Source organism: Peromyscus eremicus, chromosome 6 (genome assembly GCF_949786415.1).
Source record: "Peromyscus eremicus chromosome 6, PerEre_H2_v1, whole genome shotgun sequence".
In the NCBI taxonomy this organism is placed as follows: Eukaryota; Metazoa; Chordata; class Mammalia; order Rodentia; family Cricetidae; genus Peromyscus; species Peromyscus eremicus.
This window is the reverse complement of record NC_081421.1, coordinates 82,224,966-82,239,267: the sequence shown is the minus strand read 5'-3', so window position 1 is coordinate 82,239,267 and position 14,302 is coordinate 82,224,966. Positions and strand designations below refer to the sequence as shown.

The window sequence follows — 14,302 nt, the reverse complement described above, 5'->3', positions numbered from 1 at the left end:
TGCACATATTATTCGATTCATAAAGCCTAGTGGATAAATAGTGCTATCCCTCCAAATAGAAGGCCAAAAGCTCCCATGGCCTAGTTGGGTGATGAGAGTTAGAAGCAGCAGGAGAGAGCTCTAAATCCTGATCTCCTATGAGACAAACTCCATTAAACTAGAAATTGTTCGCTTAAAAGTACCCATATCCACATTTTAGTAGGTAGAGGGGCATTTACTAAGCATGAAGTCACGTGTGACCAAGTGAGAGAGAGCAAGAAATGAAGAAATTGAGCCAAAGAGCAGAGAATCATCTGAGAAATCTGGCAGTGAAGATAGACAGTTAGGACCGAAAAGCAATGGAAGAGAGAATAAATTGATACAAAGGCCATCTGAACTCCTTAGAGATGGAACAAACCAGGAGAAAGGGAAAGAGAGAAAACAATGTACACCATAAACACAAGCCCCCGAGTTCCTCCCTCAAGTGGCTCAAACACTCGTGAGGGTCCCAACAGGGCTGAAACCACTCAAAGTGAGAGGCTCTGCTACCACTCAATGTGGACAGCAAGCTCCTGGGGGGAGGGAGCACACAAAGGACAGGGGGAAGGGAAGACATCCTCTGAGAGAGGAACCACCCAGTTCCTCAGACGGGATCCACCCAGAGAGAGGAAACTGGCAGAGGAATCTGGACGATGTTAGGGGACAGAGGGGGCATTATTTCAGCAGTGAAGTGCTGTAAATCTCTCCCAGCATTCCCCTGGGCCACACTCTTAAAGACTTAGTGGTGCACTGTGTGGCAGCCATGTTCTGTAAAATTACTGCAGACACTCGATTAGCAAACGTAATCCTGCAAGTGATTCAGGTACAGGTTCGTGGGAGACTCTATCACAGCAGTTCATCAGCTGATCTAAGGTTGTTTCCTGTTTCTGTTCCAACACCTCATGACATTGAACTCTCGGAAAACTTTTCTAGGAAATCTGCATTTCTGCATGGCACACATCATGCCTTTCTTGGACTTGGAGACACTAGCACCACGTATGGGGAACATTTTATAAAGTAAAATTATCCACCAAACCATGTACAAAGATGCAAAATGCATCTTGAAAAAGACAATTGCTTATAGTCTTAGAGCTAAAATAAAGAAGAATGTCACCTTGTGTTTTAAGAATCAGGATGTCACCTTATCCTTATTGTGTCTCAACTAGGAATGTCTATGTTCAGCGATTCAAAGTTTTTACTCTTCTGTGCATGGCCACAAGTAACTGGAACACATATCTTGAGACTACTTCTGAGGTTAAATTTTAGCAAGTAATAATATCTGCCAGTACAAAGTCCACAAATGATGAGAACATAAACTACATATGTTTAAGTTAAGGAATTCTGATAAATAAAAATAGGAACCTATAATGATAAATTGTTTCAAAATACATGTGAAGTAATAAGTAAAGGCAGAACTCTCTATGTTTATGAAAAATGTATTGTTGAAATTTCATTTCTATTTCCTGTGGTTCAAGTCTAGTTTCCTGGAGTGGACAATGATGTGCACACCACTCATGCACTGGATGGCTGAGCACTAGTCATACAGCAGTTGGTCCTGAGATTGTCTCAGCTCCCAGCTATTAACAGGACAAGGACAACATTGTCTCTGCCACTCAACTGTAGAGGGTCCAGGCTGGGATGAAAGTTTGCATGCAGGAAGGAGAGTTAATTTTAAAAACTGAATTTGTCTGAGGATTGGACTTAGAGGGCTTGAGGGCAATATACACAGTGCAAGGTTTCCTGGAGGTTACAATCTCCACCTCCACCATACACTGAGCTCTTAGCCATTGTGAACCATCAACAAAACCATCTAAAAGGTTTGATTATTTGAAGGAATTTGATTTTAAGTTAATGTTCAGTCTAAATCAGTAGATAGTACATTATAACTGTCAATCCAAATAAGGCCGTTGACTTTCTTTCTAAATAAAGTTTTATTTGAATACATCCATACAATTTGCCCACATACTGTCTTTGGCTGAGATGCAGCCACAGCTCAGACTACACAGCCCACACAGTTAAAATATTTACAACCTAGATTTTTATTAAAAATTTTTTAAACTAACCTTTGAAAAGAATGATATTTTTCCATTTATTGTTCAACTTCTTGCTTAAATAACAAGTTTGTGAAGTGAGCCATTCACTAGGCTGGGAAAGGTTTAGGACTGCATTATAATCTTTGTAAATTCATTCTTCCTGTCAGTGGTTGCCTCTGGACATGGGATCTGATGATTTTCCGCTGCTGGTTATCTTCCTACTTACCTGGGACTCTATTCCCAAGCTACTACTTTAAACAGAGAAAATGACACCCCAGCCAGAAGGTACAGAAAAATGTTGAACTACTCTCATTATTAGGATGAGACCATCTTTCCTAAATTAATCTTTCAAAGAGATTATAAAGTGTAAGATATGAATATGAAGTTTTTATTTTATAATGCACAAGTCATGCCCCTATATGGAAAAAATAAATACTTCTTATTGAAAGAACAAGTAGGTAATTATTATTATTTTTAAACCACAACTATAAGTGAGATCAGCATAATCTCAATAGTTAACACTTTATGGCAATTTTTAATTCAGTAGAAAAAACTATAAATTTTCTTCACTGAAAATATGGACTCGAGGCTGGAGAGATGGCTCAGTGGTTAAGAGCAGTCAATGCTCTCACAGAGGACCCAAGTTCAGTTCCCAGCACACACGCTGGCTGGCTCAGAACCACCTATAACTACAGCTCCAGGGAGTCTGCAGGCACCTGTACTCATGTGTACATAACCCTACACACACACACACACACACACACAGAGAGAGAGAGAGAGAGAGAGAGAGAGAGAGAGAGAGAGAGAGAGAGAGAGAGAGAACTAAAAGTAGAATAAAATCTTAAAAAACAAATGAATAAAAATATGAACTCCCAATCACATTAATAAAATAAGTACTAACACAAATAACAGTCATCTGGAGAGATTAACTATATCTTATCTTAGACTTGGAAAGCATAAAGGCAACTTTTCATAAGAAGTGATAACAGGACACACCATCACTATTCTTGTCCAAACTTTTAAATGCTAACTTCATTTTCTTCTCATGGTCTTTCAGGTATTTCATAAATTCTTCAAAGTCTAGCTTCCCATCTTTGTTGACATCACCGGCAATGAAAATTTTCTACAGAAAAAGAAAGAGAGAGAGAGAGAATTTATTGTTGGCATGGGCTAAAGTACTGAACTAATTGTGTACAGGCTTCCAGTTTGGGCCAGATGTATTAGTATCCATTATAGCATAGCTCTGCAACCTTTCCTGTGGTTAAGATTCTCAGAGTTTCACAAGCAGTGGATGGTGCCAGTTTGATCATTACAGGAAGACTAGGGCTTCTTTTTTGAATTGTCTTGTAATTCCCTCTGTGGGAATAAAGACAGGAACCAGGGCCATCTCTTCCGAGCTTTCTGCCATCTTCATCTGTGTTTTATATAGACCCCAAGATGGGGCGGAGCACAGGAAGCTTTGTAGTGTGAAGGGAGAGGTTTGGCATGTGAAGGGGTGGGCACAGGCCGGCTAGCCAGGAGCAGAGGGTCCAGGGTGGTTGTATAGGGAGGCATAACTGTCTTTCATTAATCCCAAAGTGAAAAATGAAAATTAAAATTAGGAGAACTGTCAGTGTGATTAATCAAGTCCTGGCCATTTGGGGAGGGGCTTTTACAGGAGCTACTGTGCAACTTCCTGGGCTGTCTCTAGAGACATCAACTGTCTCCCTCCAAGCCTGTTAGTTGTAAGGACCAGGTTTCCTGGCTGTATGTGCTGAATCAATGTCTATTTTTACTTATGGCCCTGCCATTATCTGTTTGTATATTCAGTCCCTCCTACTTATAGAATAACAAAAGAAAATTATCACTTCAAATTTATTGTTTTTCATAATAAAAAAGTATCTTTTGCACCTCACACCACAAATGTACATTTCTCTTTTAAAAAGTTAATTGAATTCTCAGTCCATATGAGTGAAATTCCTTCTACAGACATAAGAGAACCCACACATTTGAACTTCTTAGATGTGACCTTTACCTGAGGGAAAAGTCCAAGAGTTCTTTTAAAATAGAATGTTCCATGTAGTTGGTGCAGAGCCCTGGGGAATGACTCTCCCTTAGTTTTGATAAGTGAATGCTCATCCATAATGAATGGATCTGCAAAGCCTCACACCTTTTGCCAAAAAATTTTGCAGGAAAATAAAATGTTGAAAAGGAATAAGTGGATTTCAAAGAACTTAGCTTGTTTATGGCAAAATCCAGGTTTCCTTCTGAAAGGCTAATTGGTATCAAATAAGCAAATATACATCATGTTTTGAAAGAAGAGGGATCAGGGTCCCAACATCCACCTCCATATGGGAGATTTCCAACTCTTGAAGTTCCCACCGTTAAGATACACCTCTTAGAAGTTGCAGCACTACCCCCAATAGAATCACTGGCAGAGTGCCAAGTCATTAAAAGGAACACCTTTGAGAAACATTTATCCCAACCACAGCAAAAGACAAAGCAACCACAGTGTAGTGCTTGCCATATAGAATCAACTTTAAAGACAACTGGTTGACCAATGGAAAGCTTAAAGACTCCAAAAATCTGCACAGTTAATAGGATGATGACGACTCTTAGGGAATTCACCCCCTTAGGAACAGAAACAAAACATAATTGTTCCCAGCCACCACTGAGCCTCCAAACACATGTGGACTTAATGTTCCGGTTCTCTAAACCCGTGACACATCTTGGGCCCATACGCTGTGGTGGTTTGAACAAGGATGACCTCCATTGGCTCATATATTTGAATGCTTGGTCCACACTGTTTGGGAAGGATTAGGAGGTGTGGCCTTGTTGGAGGTGCATCACTGAGAGTGGGCTTTGAGGTTTCAAGAGCTTATACAATTCCCAGCTAATTCTCTCCCCCTGCCTCCAACTTGTGGATAAGATGTAAACTCTCAGCTACTTCTCCAGTTCCTGGCTATCTGCCTGCTGCCCTGCTCCCCACCATAATGGCCATGGTTTCACACTCTGAAACTGTAAGCAAGCCCCGGATTAAATGCTTCTATAAGTTGCCTTAGTGTCTCTTCACAGCAGTAGAAAAGTAACTAAGATGTGCCAAAGCTACTAATCTAGGCCTCTGGTGACATGTGAGAACACTGAACAGGTTGACCCCCTAAAACAGAACCTTAGCCAACAGCAAAGGCAATCAGAAGTTGGAAATTTGATAATAGCCACAAGAAAAAATGAAAAATATTCTTGAGGATATTAGCTATGAGGATGACCTTGAACTTCTAATCACCCTGCCTCCACATCTTCTGTGCTGGGATTAGAGGCCTGCACCACCACAACAGTGTATAAAATACTTTACGATATGATACGATACGATATGATACAATACAATACGATATTATACTATACGGTATCGGTGACCTAATCGAGCACTCTACCTGCTACCTACATCCCTAGTCCCTGGATTATTCTTAACAAACATAAGCAGTGCTAAACCAGCAGCATATCAAAGGACCCAGGTCAAGTTCGGGAACTATGAATTTGGCTTCATTCTGCTTCAGGAAGCCTCTCTAGAGGTCCTGGCCCGGAAAGACATCAATCAGAGCTTCGTGAAGCCCACCTGGTCATCCTCCAGAGATTGCTTGACCCCTAAATCCTCCAGGCCTTCCTGAAATTCAAAGATGTCCAAAGCTCCATCTTCATCATGGTCCAGATACCAAAAAAGGTCTTCATAGAGGGAATCCATCTGCAGTGTCTTCTGCGGCCAGCGTGACCCCCTGCTATGGCCCTCTGAGTCCCCCAGGGGCAGAAGTCCCCAGGATAGGACAAAGAAGATGTCTGTTCAAGATGAGAGAGAGGGGCCAAAGGCAAAGCATCTGCTGGGGTTACCGCATTGGAAGGAGAGAGCTTCATTCTAACCGTCCTGGGAGTGCAGGGGCCACGTGCAGGGCAAGAACCACTGAGCTACTCCTGGAGAGGCATTCGGCCCCTAAGAACCGCTGGCTGGAGACCCTGCCTCCATGCTAAGTTCAACAGCAGCCAAGACAGAACCAGCCATGCCCCGCCACAACTTCCAGAGACCCCAGCACAAGACTGTCTAACAAGGAAGTTTGTGTTTCGTCTTGTTTTGTTTTATAAAAATGCGAGAGTAGAGCGGAACTGGGCTCTGTACTGTACTCCGCTAACAGTAGAGGTCACCTGACCACTTTTGGAAGACTGTGTGTGGTTTGCGGCTTGTTATTGTTTTCTGGGGTGCTGGGGAAGGAATATGTTGGAAACACGTGCACGTGCAAGAAAATCTCTAATCGCTCCACCACGGAGCTTCGGGTTCGGTCTAAGCCGAGCATTTTGTCAATAGGCAGATTGCACCTGCCCAGGAATCCTCTTTTTAGGGGTGAACCGCACCAGACAGGTCGTCATAAAGACTGAAAACAGAGAAAATAGCCCGTGTGGACCTTTTCTTCTGTGTTCCCTCCATCTCCACCTCCCACCCCTGGTTTTTTATCTTTTATTTTCACCAACTATCCATAGTCACTCTGGGGGCAAAACTGCTCCATCCGAACACCTCTTGAGAGGCACTCAGGATAATCCCCAAATGACCAGACGTTAAGGCAGCTGGACTCCAACGAGAAGGCAGGAGAGACTGTTATTAGTATCTGTGGCTTTTTAATGCTCACCCTCCAGAGGCATGGGAAGCCCTGAACCCCTTATTCATGTATCTGTGGCCCTCGTGCAGCTTCCACACAAGTGCCGAAGTGCCGTTCCACAGGAAAACTCCCTGCTTTTACATGACTTACTGTTCAAACTGAATCATTTCAAAAATGAAAAAAGGAAGTTGAATGTCGCCCAGTGAGAGGGCCCACGCCTGACACTTGAGGGTCACATAGAAGGCTCCCGAATGCGAGGCTAGCCTGAGCTAAGGCATGATGAAACCTTCGCTCAAAAATAAATGAATAAATAAACATTTTAATTAGACACTGAAGTTCATAAAGAGAATTTAGTTCTGCCATTCTCTATTAGCTTTGGCTCTATACGTCTCATCACAGTGAGTGCTGAGAGCAAGACAAAGGCCATCACAAATCCTTGACAGACTCCCTCGAGGAGAAAGCTGCACCACAGTTAAGCACAGGCACTGCCGTAAACTGCAACAGACACTTTTCCAAGAGCTGTTGAGCAGCTCACAGATAAGGCTGTTTCACAAAACCTGTTGTGGCCCAGTCGTGAACGAATTATCCCACAAAAGAGGATTTTATTTTACTTTTTAGATGTCTTTAGTTTATGTGTATGAGTGTTTTGTCTGCTTGTGCGTTTATGTGCGTTTCATGTGTGCTGGTGCTGCAGAAGGTCAGTAAAGGGCACCGAGGCCCTGGAACTGGTGTTATGGGTGGCTGTGAGCCATGATGGTCTGAGGAACAGGGGACAGTGTTTTGTCACTATTCCCGCAAATTCTAATTTTTCCACTTTTAATGTCATTGTGTTCTCCTCTGCCCTCACGCATCTCTCCTTCTGCACCCTCTTTCTAGCTTTTTGTTTTGTTTTTAAGTCAAAGATTATACTGGAACATCTTAAAAGATAGCCCCCAAATGTGGGTATTATCTGAAATACTCTGATGAAAATAAGACACAGTTAGGACACTGGAGATGGAGGAAATAATCTGAAATTTAATGTTTGGACACAGAAGTCATGAGTAACACAATGCTGAAGAAGAGTCGAGGAACTTAGGTGGAAGTCTGTTCGTACACTTACGCTTAGAAGACTTCGAAACAGTACAGCATCCTCTACTTCTGAAATCTGGACTTACAAGTAAGGCAATACAAAATAATAAAGGGAAGTATGCCCAGGGTGAATTTACATTTTGGGGGTTCTTTCTTTGGTCCACACTTATTTTGTGGCAATATTATATGAGTATATGGAAGAGAGAGAGGGTATGGGGCTGGAGGGAATCAGGTGTTCCTGAACCCAGGTTCATGCTAGCAATTTAAATAAATGTGCTCAGTTAACTTGAGAAGTTCCAGGCAGTTTTAAGACTAAGCTGTTTGCTATAATGTCACAGGCAGAGCTCCTACGGTGACTTTCTTAGGATACACTAGATTCATAGAAGCCTGGGACCTTTGAAGCTGAGAAGATTGCTGTATGGACAAAATGTTTTGATCACTCAGCTTCTGTGCGGCTGTTAATTTACCTTATGTATGGGTATCCAGAAGTAGGGCTTTCCTGAGTAATTGGTTCCTAAGAGTGGAGCCCTCATGAATGGGATCAGTGCCCTTGTAAGAGCCAGTAGGCCTCACTTGCCTCTTCTACCATATGAAGATGGCTCGTAGACAGAGCTTTTAATAAAAGCACATGTGAATGGCTATAGGCTTATGGAAAGGTACCTTTAAGATACACCCTAGCACATGACTCAGTGCTTTGTATAGAAGTATCCTGTGTTTGGATCCCCAGTGTCATGAAGAAAGCTAGGCATGTGGCATGCTTCTGTAATACCAGCACTGGAAATTCAGAAATAGGAAGATTGCAGGGTCTCGGTGCCTGGCCAGAGTAGTCAAGTGATGAGCTCTAGGTTCCGTGAAAGCCCTGCGCAAAAGAGAAGGTGAGGCACAGTAGAGGGAGACAGCCGACACTGACCTCTGGCCTCCATACACACTTGCAGAAGTGTGCACACGTGCACACACACCTTCACACATATTAAAAGATGTGGTGTCACATGCACTACATGACAAACCTCTTGGGGACTCAATGTCAAGAACTTTTCATTTTTTCTTTAAAAAAGGACATTTTATGTTTTCATAATCACAGATGGAATAGAATTGAATGTAAAACAGCAATTTAGCAATGTTTATTGCTTTGCTTTGATTTTCTCAGGTTTTAACCCCATTTAGATCATTACAATTTTTCTCTGAACAATGGAGATGTTAGGTTAATGTCCCCCCTTGTTGTGATGCTGGGGGTCTAACCCAAGCCTTCACACACACACACACACACACACACACACACACACACACACACACACACTATACAAATGTTGGCCTACTGAGCTTCAGCTCCAGACTCCACTAATATCTCATCTATCTGAAACTTGATAATAGAGGTGCATTTTAGGGCATCATGGCAGGGAGGTTATGGAATAAGAAAAACAAGGGAATTCTAGCAACATTCTCATCAATGTTCTAATATGTACAAAATCAGTATCTTGTGTGTTTTCCCCCCAGTTTATATTCTAAAAGCTAACATTACCTTTTCTTTGTGGAAGTAAAACTTCTGAGAGAGGAAAACAAACAGAAAGAGAGAGACTCCTTTATAAGGTCTACTACGGCCTTCTCCTGGGGAGCATTCCAAGCCTAGTCAGTTCCAATCCCAAATTCCCAACAGCCTGTGTCCCCTGACTTTGCCACAGCAAGTCTGTTTATCTTTTTATTTTACTTTCTCTGCCTCGAATTTCTCCCATTCTTCCTGATAAATTACCATGATTGTTGAATGAAGCATCTCCTCATTCTTACTCTAATCAATTCAGAATTATTTATTTATAATTATTTTTCTACTTATTACACATGTAGCTAAATAAGCTTCCATGGAGCAACATTCTGTAAAATGCTACTTAACCTCTCTTGTCCACTCTGAGTTCAAAAATCTTACCTTTTATACAGTGAGCGGAGTTGACTGATTGGGTTCATGAAAGTGTCAAAAGGATTTGCTGGCAAAGACTGAATGAAGTTCACTGTGAAATATGGATCATTATCTATCATACATTAGCTTAGTCATGGTATATTACGAGCTATGGAATCAGACCAGAGTTAAATGCTTTTACCAGTTGCTAGATTCAGGGTCATAGTCAAGTCACTGAATTCCTAGAAGGTTCAAATATAAAGTGGAAATGATTAGAAATCACCCCAAACCCTAGCACAAAGGTTTTTATTTAGTCGGTGTTATTGAACAGTGTAAGACAAAGATCACTAAGCTGGGGTGCAGCAGTGAACAAGTCTAAGAGTCATGAGCCATCGTGGTATCCCTAAAACTCTTGCTATGTGTTAGTTGGTTAAATACATAAAAATCAACAAACAAAGAACGAATAGGGCAATTTTGAAAAATGAAAAGAGATACTTGATAAAATATTTGCATATTATAACATGACGCTATCAACCTTGTGGTTTAGTCTTCCCTATCAATCTTGAAAATGCTGTCAGCTGCCTTTCCTGACTATCTTGGTCATGACTTTGGTCTTTTCTGTGTGGTCACACGGGTATTTAATATGTCAGTTGTGACTCTGAATTCTCTACAGTACACAAAGAAGGCCTGTTCCCCACGGCCAACAAAACCCTCTTTGGTGGGGCTGGAGAGATGCTTCAGCAGCTAGGAGCACTCGTTGCTTTTCTAGGGGACTGAGGTCCATATCCTAATAACCCTGAGTCCTAGGAGAACTTACATGAATTTTCTCTCTTAACGTCAAAGTAAGGGGCTCAAGGAACCTCATGAGAGCAGGGACCCAGAGAATGTAAGAGCCAGAGGTGGGGGGCGTGCTGTGAAATGCCATCCCCCAGACATGAAGTGTCTGTGGAACACGTGAACTCGCAGCAGCTGTGGTTACCTGCACAAGGTCTGTGTAATAACAAGCCAGTTAAAAATACCAGTGTGGAGCGGGAGCTGTTCCTGAGGCTCCACCCCTGGCTGAGGAGCCATTGACAGCTGCTGGGGGAGACAGAATCACTTTTCGTTAAGGGGTGGCCACAGGAAGGCTGCCCAGGCCAGTGGATGACCACACACCCATTCACATATGGGCTGCGTTCATTAGTTAACCAAACAAAAGAGAGCTTGGAGCTGAAAGGCAAATATACTTGGGAGGGGGCTGAGGGAAGGTGGAGAGAGGGAGTGGAGGTGGATATGATTAAGATGACTTGTATCCATGCATGAAATTTTCAATGAATAAATTTTAAAAAAGAGAAAACAGAGGTCATAGCACCAAAAATGTAGCACAGCAATTTTACAACTGGCTGGCTCTTAATTTTGACTCAGGATTGCCTGCCATAAAGTCCTTTCTCTTCCCTCAGTAATTTTGGAATACTTACCAATGATTAACTACTGTGCACTTTAAGCCTATTTTCCACATTCTACTCAGATATTTGTTGTATCCAAAGCTGGAAAAAAAAACTGGAGCCTGGAGCTGGCAAGATGGCTCAGCTGGTAAAGGGGCTTGCGGTCAATCCTAATGACCTGAGTTCAATCCCCAAAGAGAGCACTGACTCCTTTAAGTTGTCCTCTGAGCTTCACAAATGCATCATGGTATAAAGGTATGTGGGCACATATAATAAATAAATGTGAGCAATAGTATAAAATCTAAAAAGCTTAAACAGATATTTGCTCTCTTCTAAGTGTTAAATTTATTGTAAAAAGCTTGAAAATATGAAGAAGAGGTAAAATTAAGTGAAAATCTAGGGATTTCCCTTCAAGGTAAATATTTGTTTTAGGGACAAACTACTGTCATGAAACTTGAAGAGTTCCATAGTTCTTACCCCTGTGTACTCTGATAGACCATCTCCTCAGTTCTTGACAGTACACCAACACTTGACTATGCTTTAGTCAATATCTCTTGACTGAGTCATCAGATTGAAGTATTTTATTGGCTTGTTTCCCAGATATGATGATGAACTTCAAATGCCAGTTTGATTAGTATATAAAGGATGTGCATGTAACCAATAACAACATTTCTGGGTGTGTCTGTGAGTAATTTTGGAAGAGATTAGCATTAGGATCAGTAGACTGTGTGGAAGGGCATATGCCAATCCACTGAACAGAACAAAAAATTAAAAGTATGAAGGAGACTAAAAGGCACTTCTCTTTCAGGATGGGAACATTTATAAAAACTGGTATCCTAAGTGGAAGGAATTGGAAATGCACAGACTGTGGATCAGCATCGAAAACAATGTTTCCTCAAAGCATTCTACAGCTCAATTAATATGTGCAATCCTTGGACTTCACAATTTCCATTTTTCAAAATGTATCCTATGATAATGAAAATGTGGTATGTATGTAACACCATGGAATACTGTTCAGGGACATCTGTTAAGGGAAGTGAAATCATGGATTTTGCAGGTAAATGGAGAAACCAAGAAATAATCATATTGAGTGAGGTAACACAGACCTAGAAAGGCAAGCATCCACGTTTTCTCTCGCTGGGGGCTCCTGCCTCCAAATCTGCAGATATGAGTACATAGCCTAGAGTAACAACAAAAACTAGGAGAGTGAAACAGGATCATTACCGGGATAGGGGTGTTGGGGAGCAACAGAGGGGGATAGCAGTGTACCAGTGATCTGATTCAGGAAAGGGGGGCTCTTCAGGTGGGGGAGGGAAGCAAACACAGAAGAAGGGAAGGGGGTAAAGGGAACGGTAGGACACAAAAGTGATCTGATGGGGACTTGCAGAAGGGGCTTTTAGGGAGGTGGGAAGAGGGACGTGGGTAAAGTAACAGTAAGGATGTCTGAAAAAACCGTAAGGAATCATGCCATTAACTAGTTGCCTAAAACTAATTCTAATACCTGTAATTCTGTATATAAATATGCATTTATAGTTGGGGGGTGTTTTTGTTTTTGGTTTATTGTTGGTGCTCCGTTTTGTTTTGTTTTTTGTTTGTTTTTAGAGACAGGGTTTCTCTGTATAACAACCCTAGCTGTCCTGGAACTCGACTTGTAAACCAGGATGGCCATGAGCTCACAGAGATCCGCATTTAACAGTTTTAACAAACTTTTCTCATCTGAGATGACAATGCTCCCTTCAAGAACCAAAGACCTCCTAACCAGACATGAGAAGCCTTCTTTAGAGTTGTTGGCCAGCGATGTCCAAGAGACTCCCCCCAAATTACAGCCTATTACTACTGCCCTTGGTTGCTGAAGACACCATGCACTGCAGAAACAGGGCCCAGAGGTCCCTGAGCTGGAACTGTTCGGAAAGCCTCCTCTCCAAGGATTAGGTTACATGGTACCAGAAGATGCCACTCAAGCTTCCAGAGGAGGGAAGCAAGCAAGAGCTGAATCTAGCTGTAACACCTATGAAGCACAACACCCAGAATGGCACAGTAATCCTAGGGGGCATTTAGTGGCATGCATACCTTGGTGGTAACCAACATCTCTCTCATTGGATTTAAGACCCTCTCAAAAAGAGAGAAACCATGTCTGGGACAGGAAACCCGGCTTTCTACTCAGTGCTAGTGAAGTCATAGATGTTGCAGGAGAATCTAAAACCACTAATTTACCAAACCGGCATAATCCTTAGGGACAGTTTAAACACTTGTCCTTACACTGACAGATAGGTGTCGTGTTCACCCCTCATTAAGGAGATTTCTCCTTGCAACAGACAGAGGCCACTACAGAAAACCACAAACAATCAAAATGCAGAGTTGTGGAGCCCAGACCCAATGGATACATCTCCAATACACTTCCACACCTAAGGTTCAGGAAACATTGTAGAAGATGGGAAGGAAAGATTGTAAGTGCCAGAGAGTTTGCTATGAGGTTGTGCTTCCTAGTAATGTCAGAAACGACATCCGTAAAATCTCACCAAAATCTCATCCATAAAGTCAAAATGACTGTCCAAATAGGAGCTGAACAAGGATAATAGACATGCCAAAGTGAAAGCAGAAAAGCCCATGAGGCCTCAGCCCTACCCTGGGACCTATAGGTAAATAAGGAGTGCTAAAATTAGGAGAAATAGTCTTCTCCAAGGAAGAGCACACAATACCAGATGGTCAGCCCTGAAAACATGCATACAAGTAGCATTATACAGACTGAGCAGGTTATATTTCAGCATATATATATAAACGTGTGTGTGTGTGTGTGTGTGTGTGTGTGTGTGTGTGTGTGTGTGTGTGTGTACATATATTCAATAACATTGTGGAAAGAGGCCCTAAATTTGGAGGAAAGCAAGGAAGTGTGTATGGGAGAGTCTGAATGGAAAAAAGGGAAGGAAGAAATGTTGTAATTACGTAAGTTTTTTTAAAATGTACCTTATGAAGACACCTGGACCAAATGAGACAAAAAATAAAAACGAAGGGATTCTAGTGCGATTTTATTTGACACAATTTTGAAACTGCCAATAAGCTAAATGGCAGAGTATTGGCGATCTATTATATAAACATGAAGTAGTGTGTCATACAGTCATTGAAATGCTGCGTAGTAGTACCTGACAACCTCTTTGGTCTCAAGATCCTTTCAGAATCTTGAAAATTACTGAGGACTCCAGGAAGTTTTTGTGTATTTTAGGGATCATGGCCCATGCAGGGTGGGATTATTTC

At 41.9% G+C, this 14,302-nt stretch overlaps 1 protein-coding gene across 2 annotated transcripts in view; it reads right to left on the bottom strand.

Annotated features, from left to right (window-relative positions):
- Slc25a24 (solute carrier family 25 member 24) overlaps positions 1 to 14,302 on the bottom strand; it is a 41,284-nt gene that overhangs the window by 23,672 nt on the left and 3,310 nt on the right. Inside the window, exons 1-2 of one of the 2 annotated variants that reach the window (XM_059266120.1) lie at positions 5,644 to 5,943; positions 3,048 to 3,174 (exon numbers count right to left, since the gene is read on the bottom strand). In XM_059266120.1, coding sequence (XP_059122103.1) covers positions 3,048 to 3,174; positions 5,644 to 5,769 — 253 coding nt within the window. In that variant the 5' untranslated portion in view covers positions 5,770 to 5,943. Of the gene's footprint in view, positions 1 to 3,047; positions 3,175 to 5,643; positions 5,944 to 14,302 lie in introns of those variants that run through there. The other variant, XM_059266119.1, reaches the window with a different exon arrangement.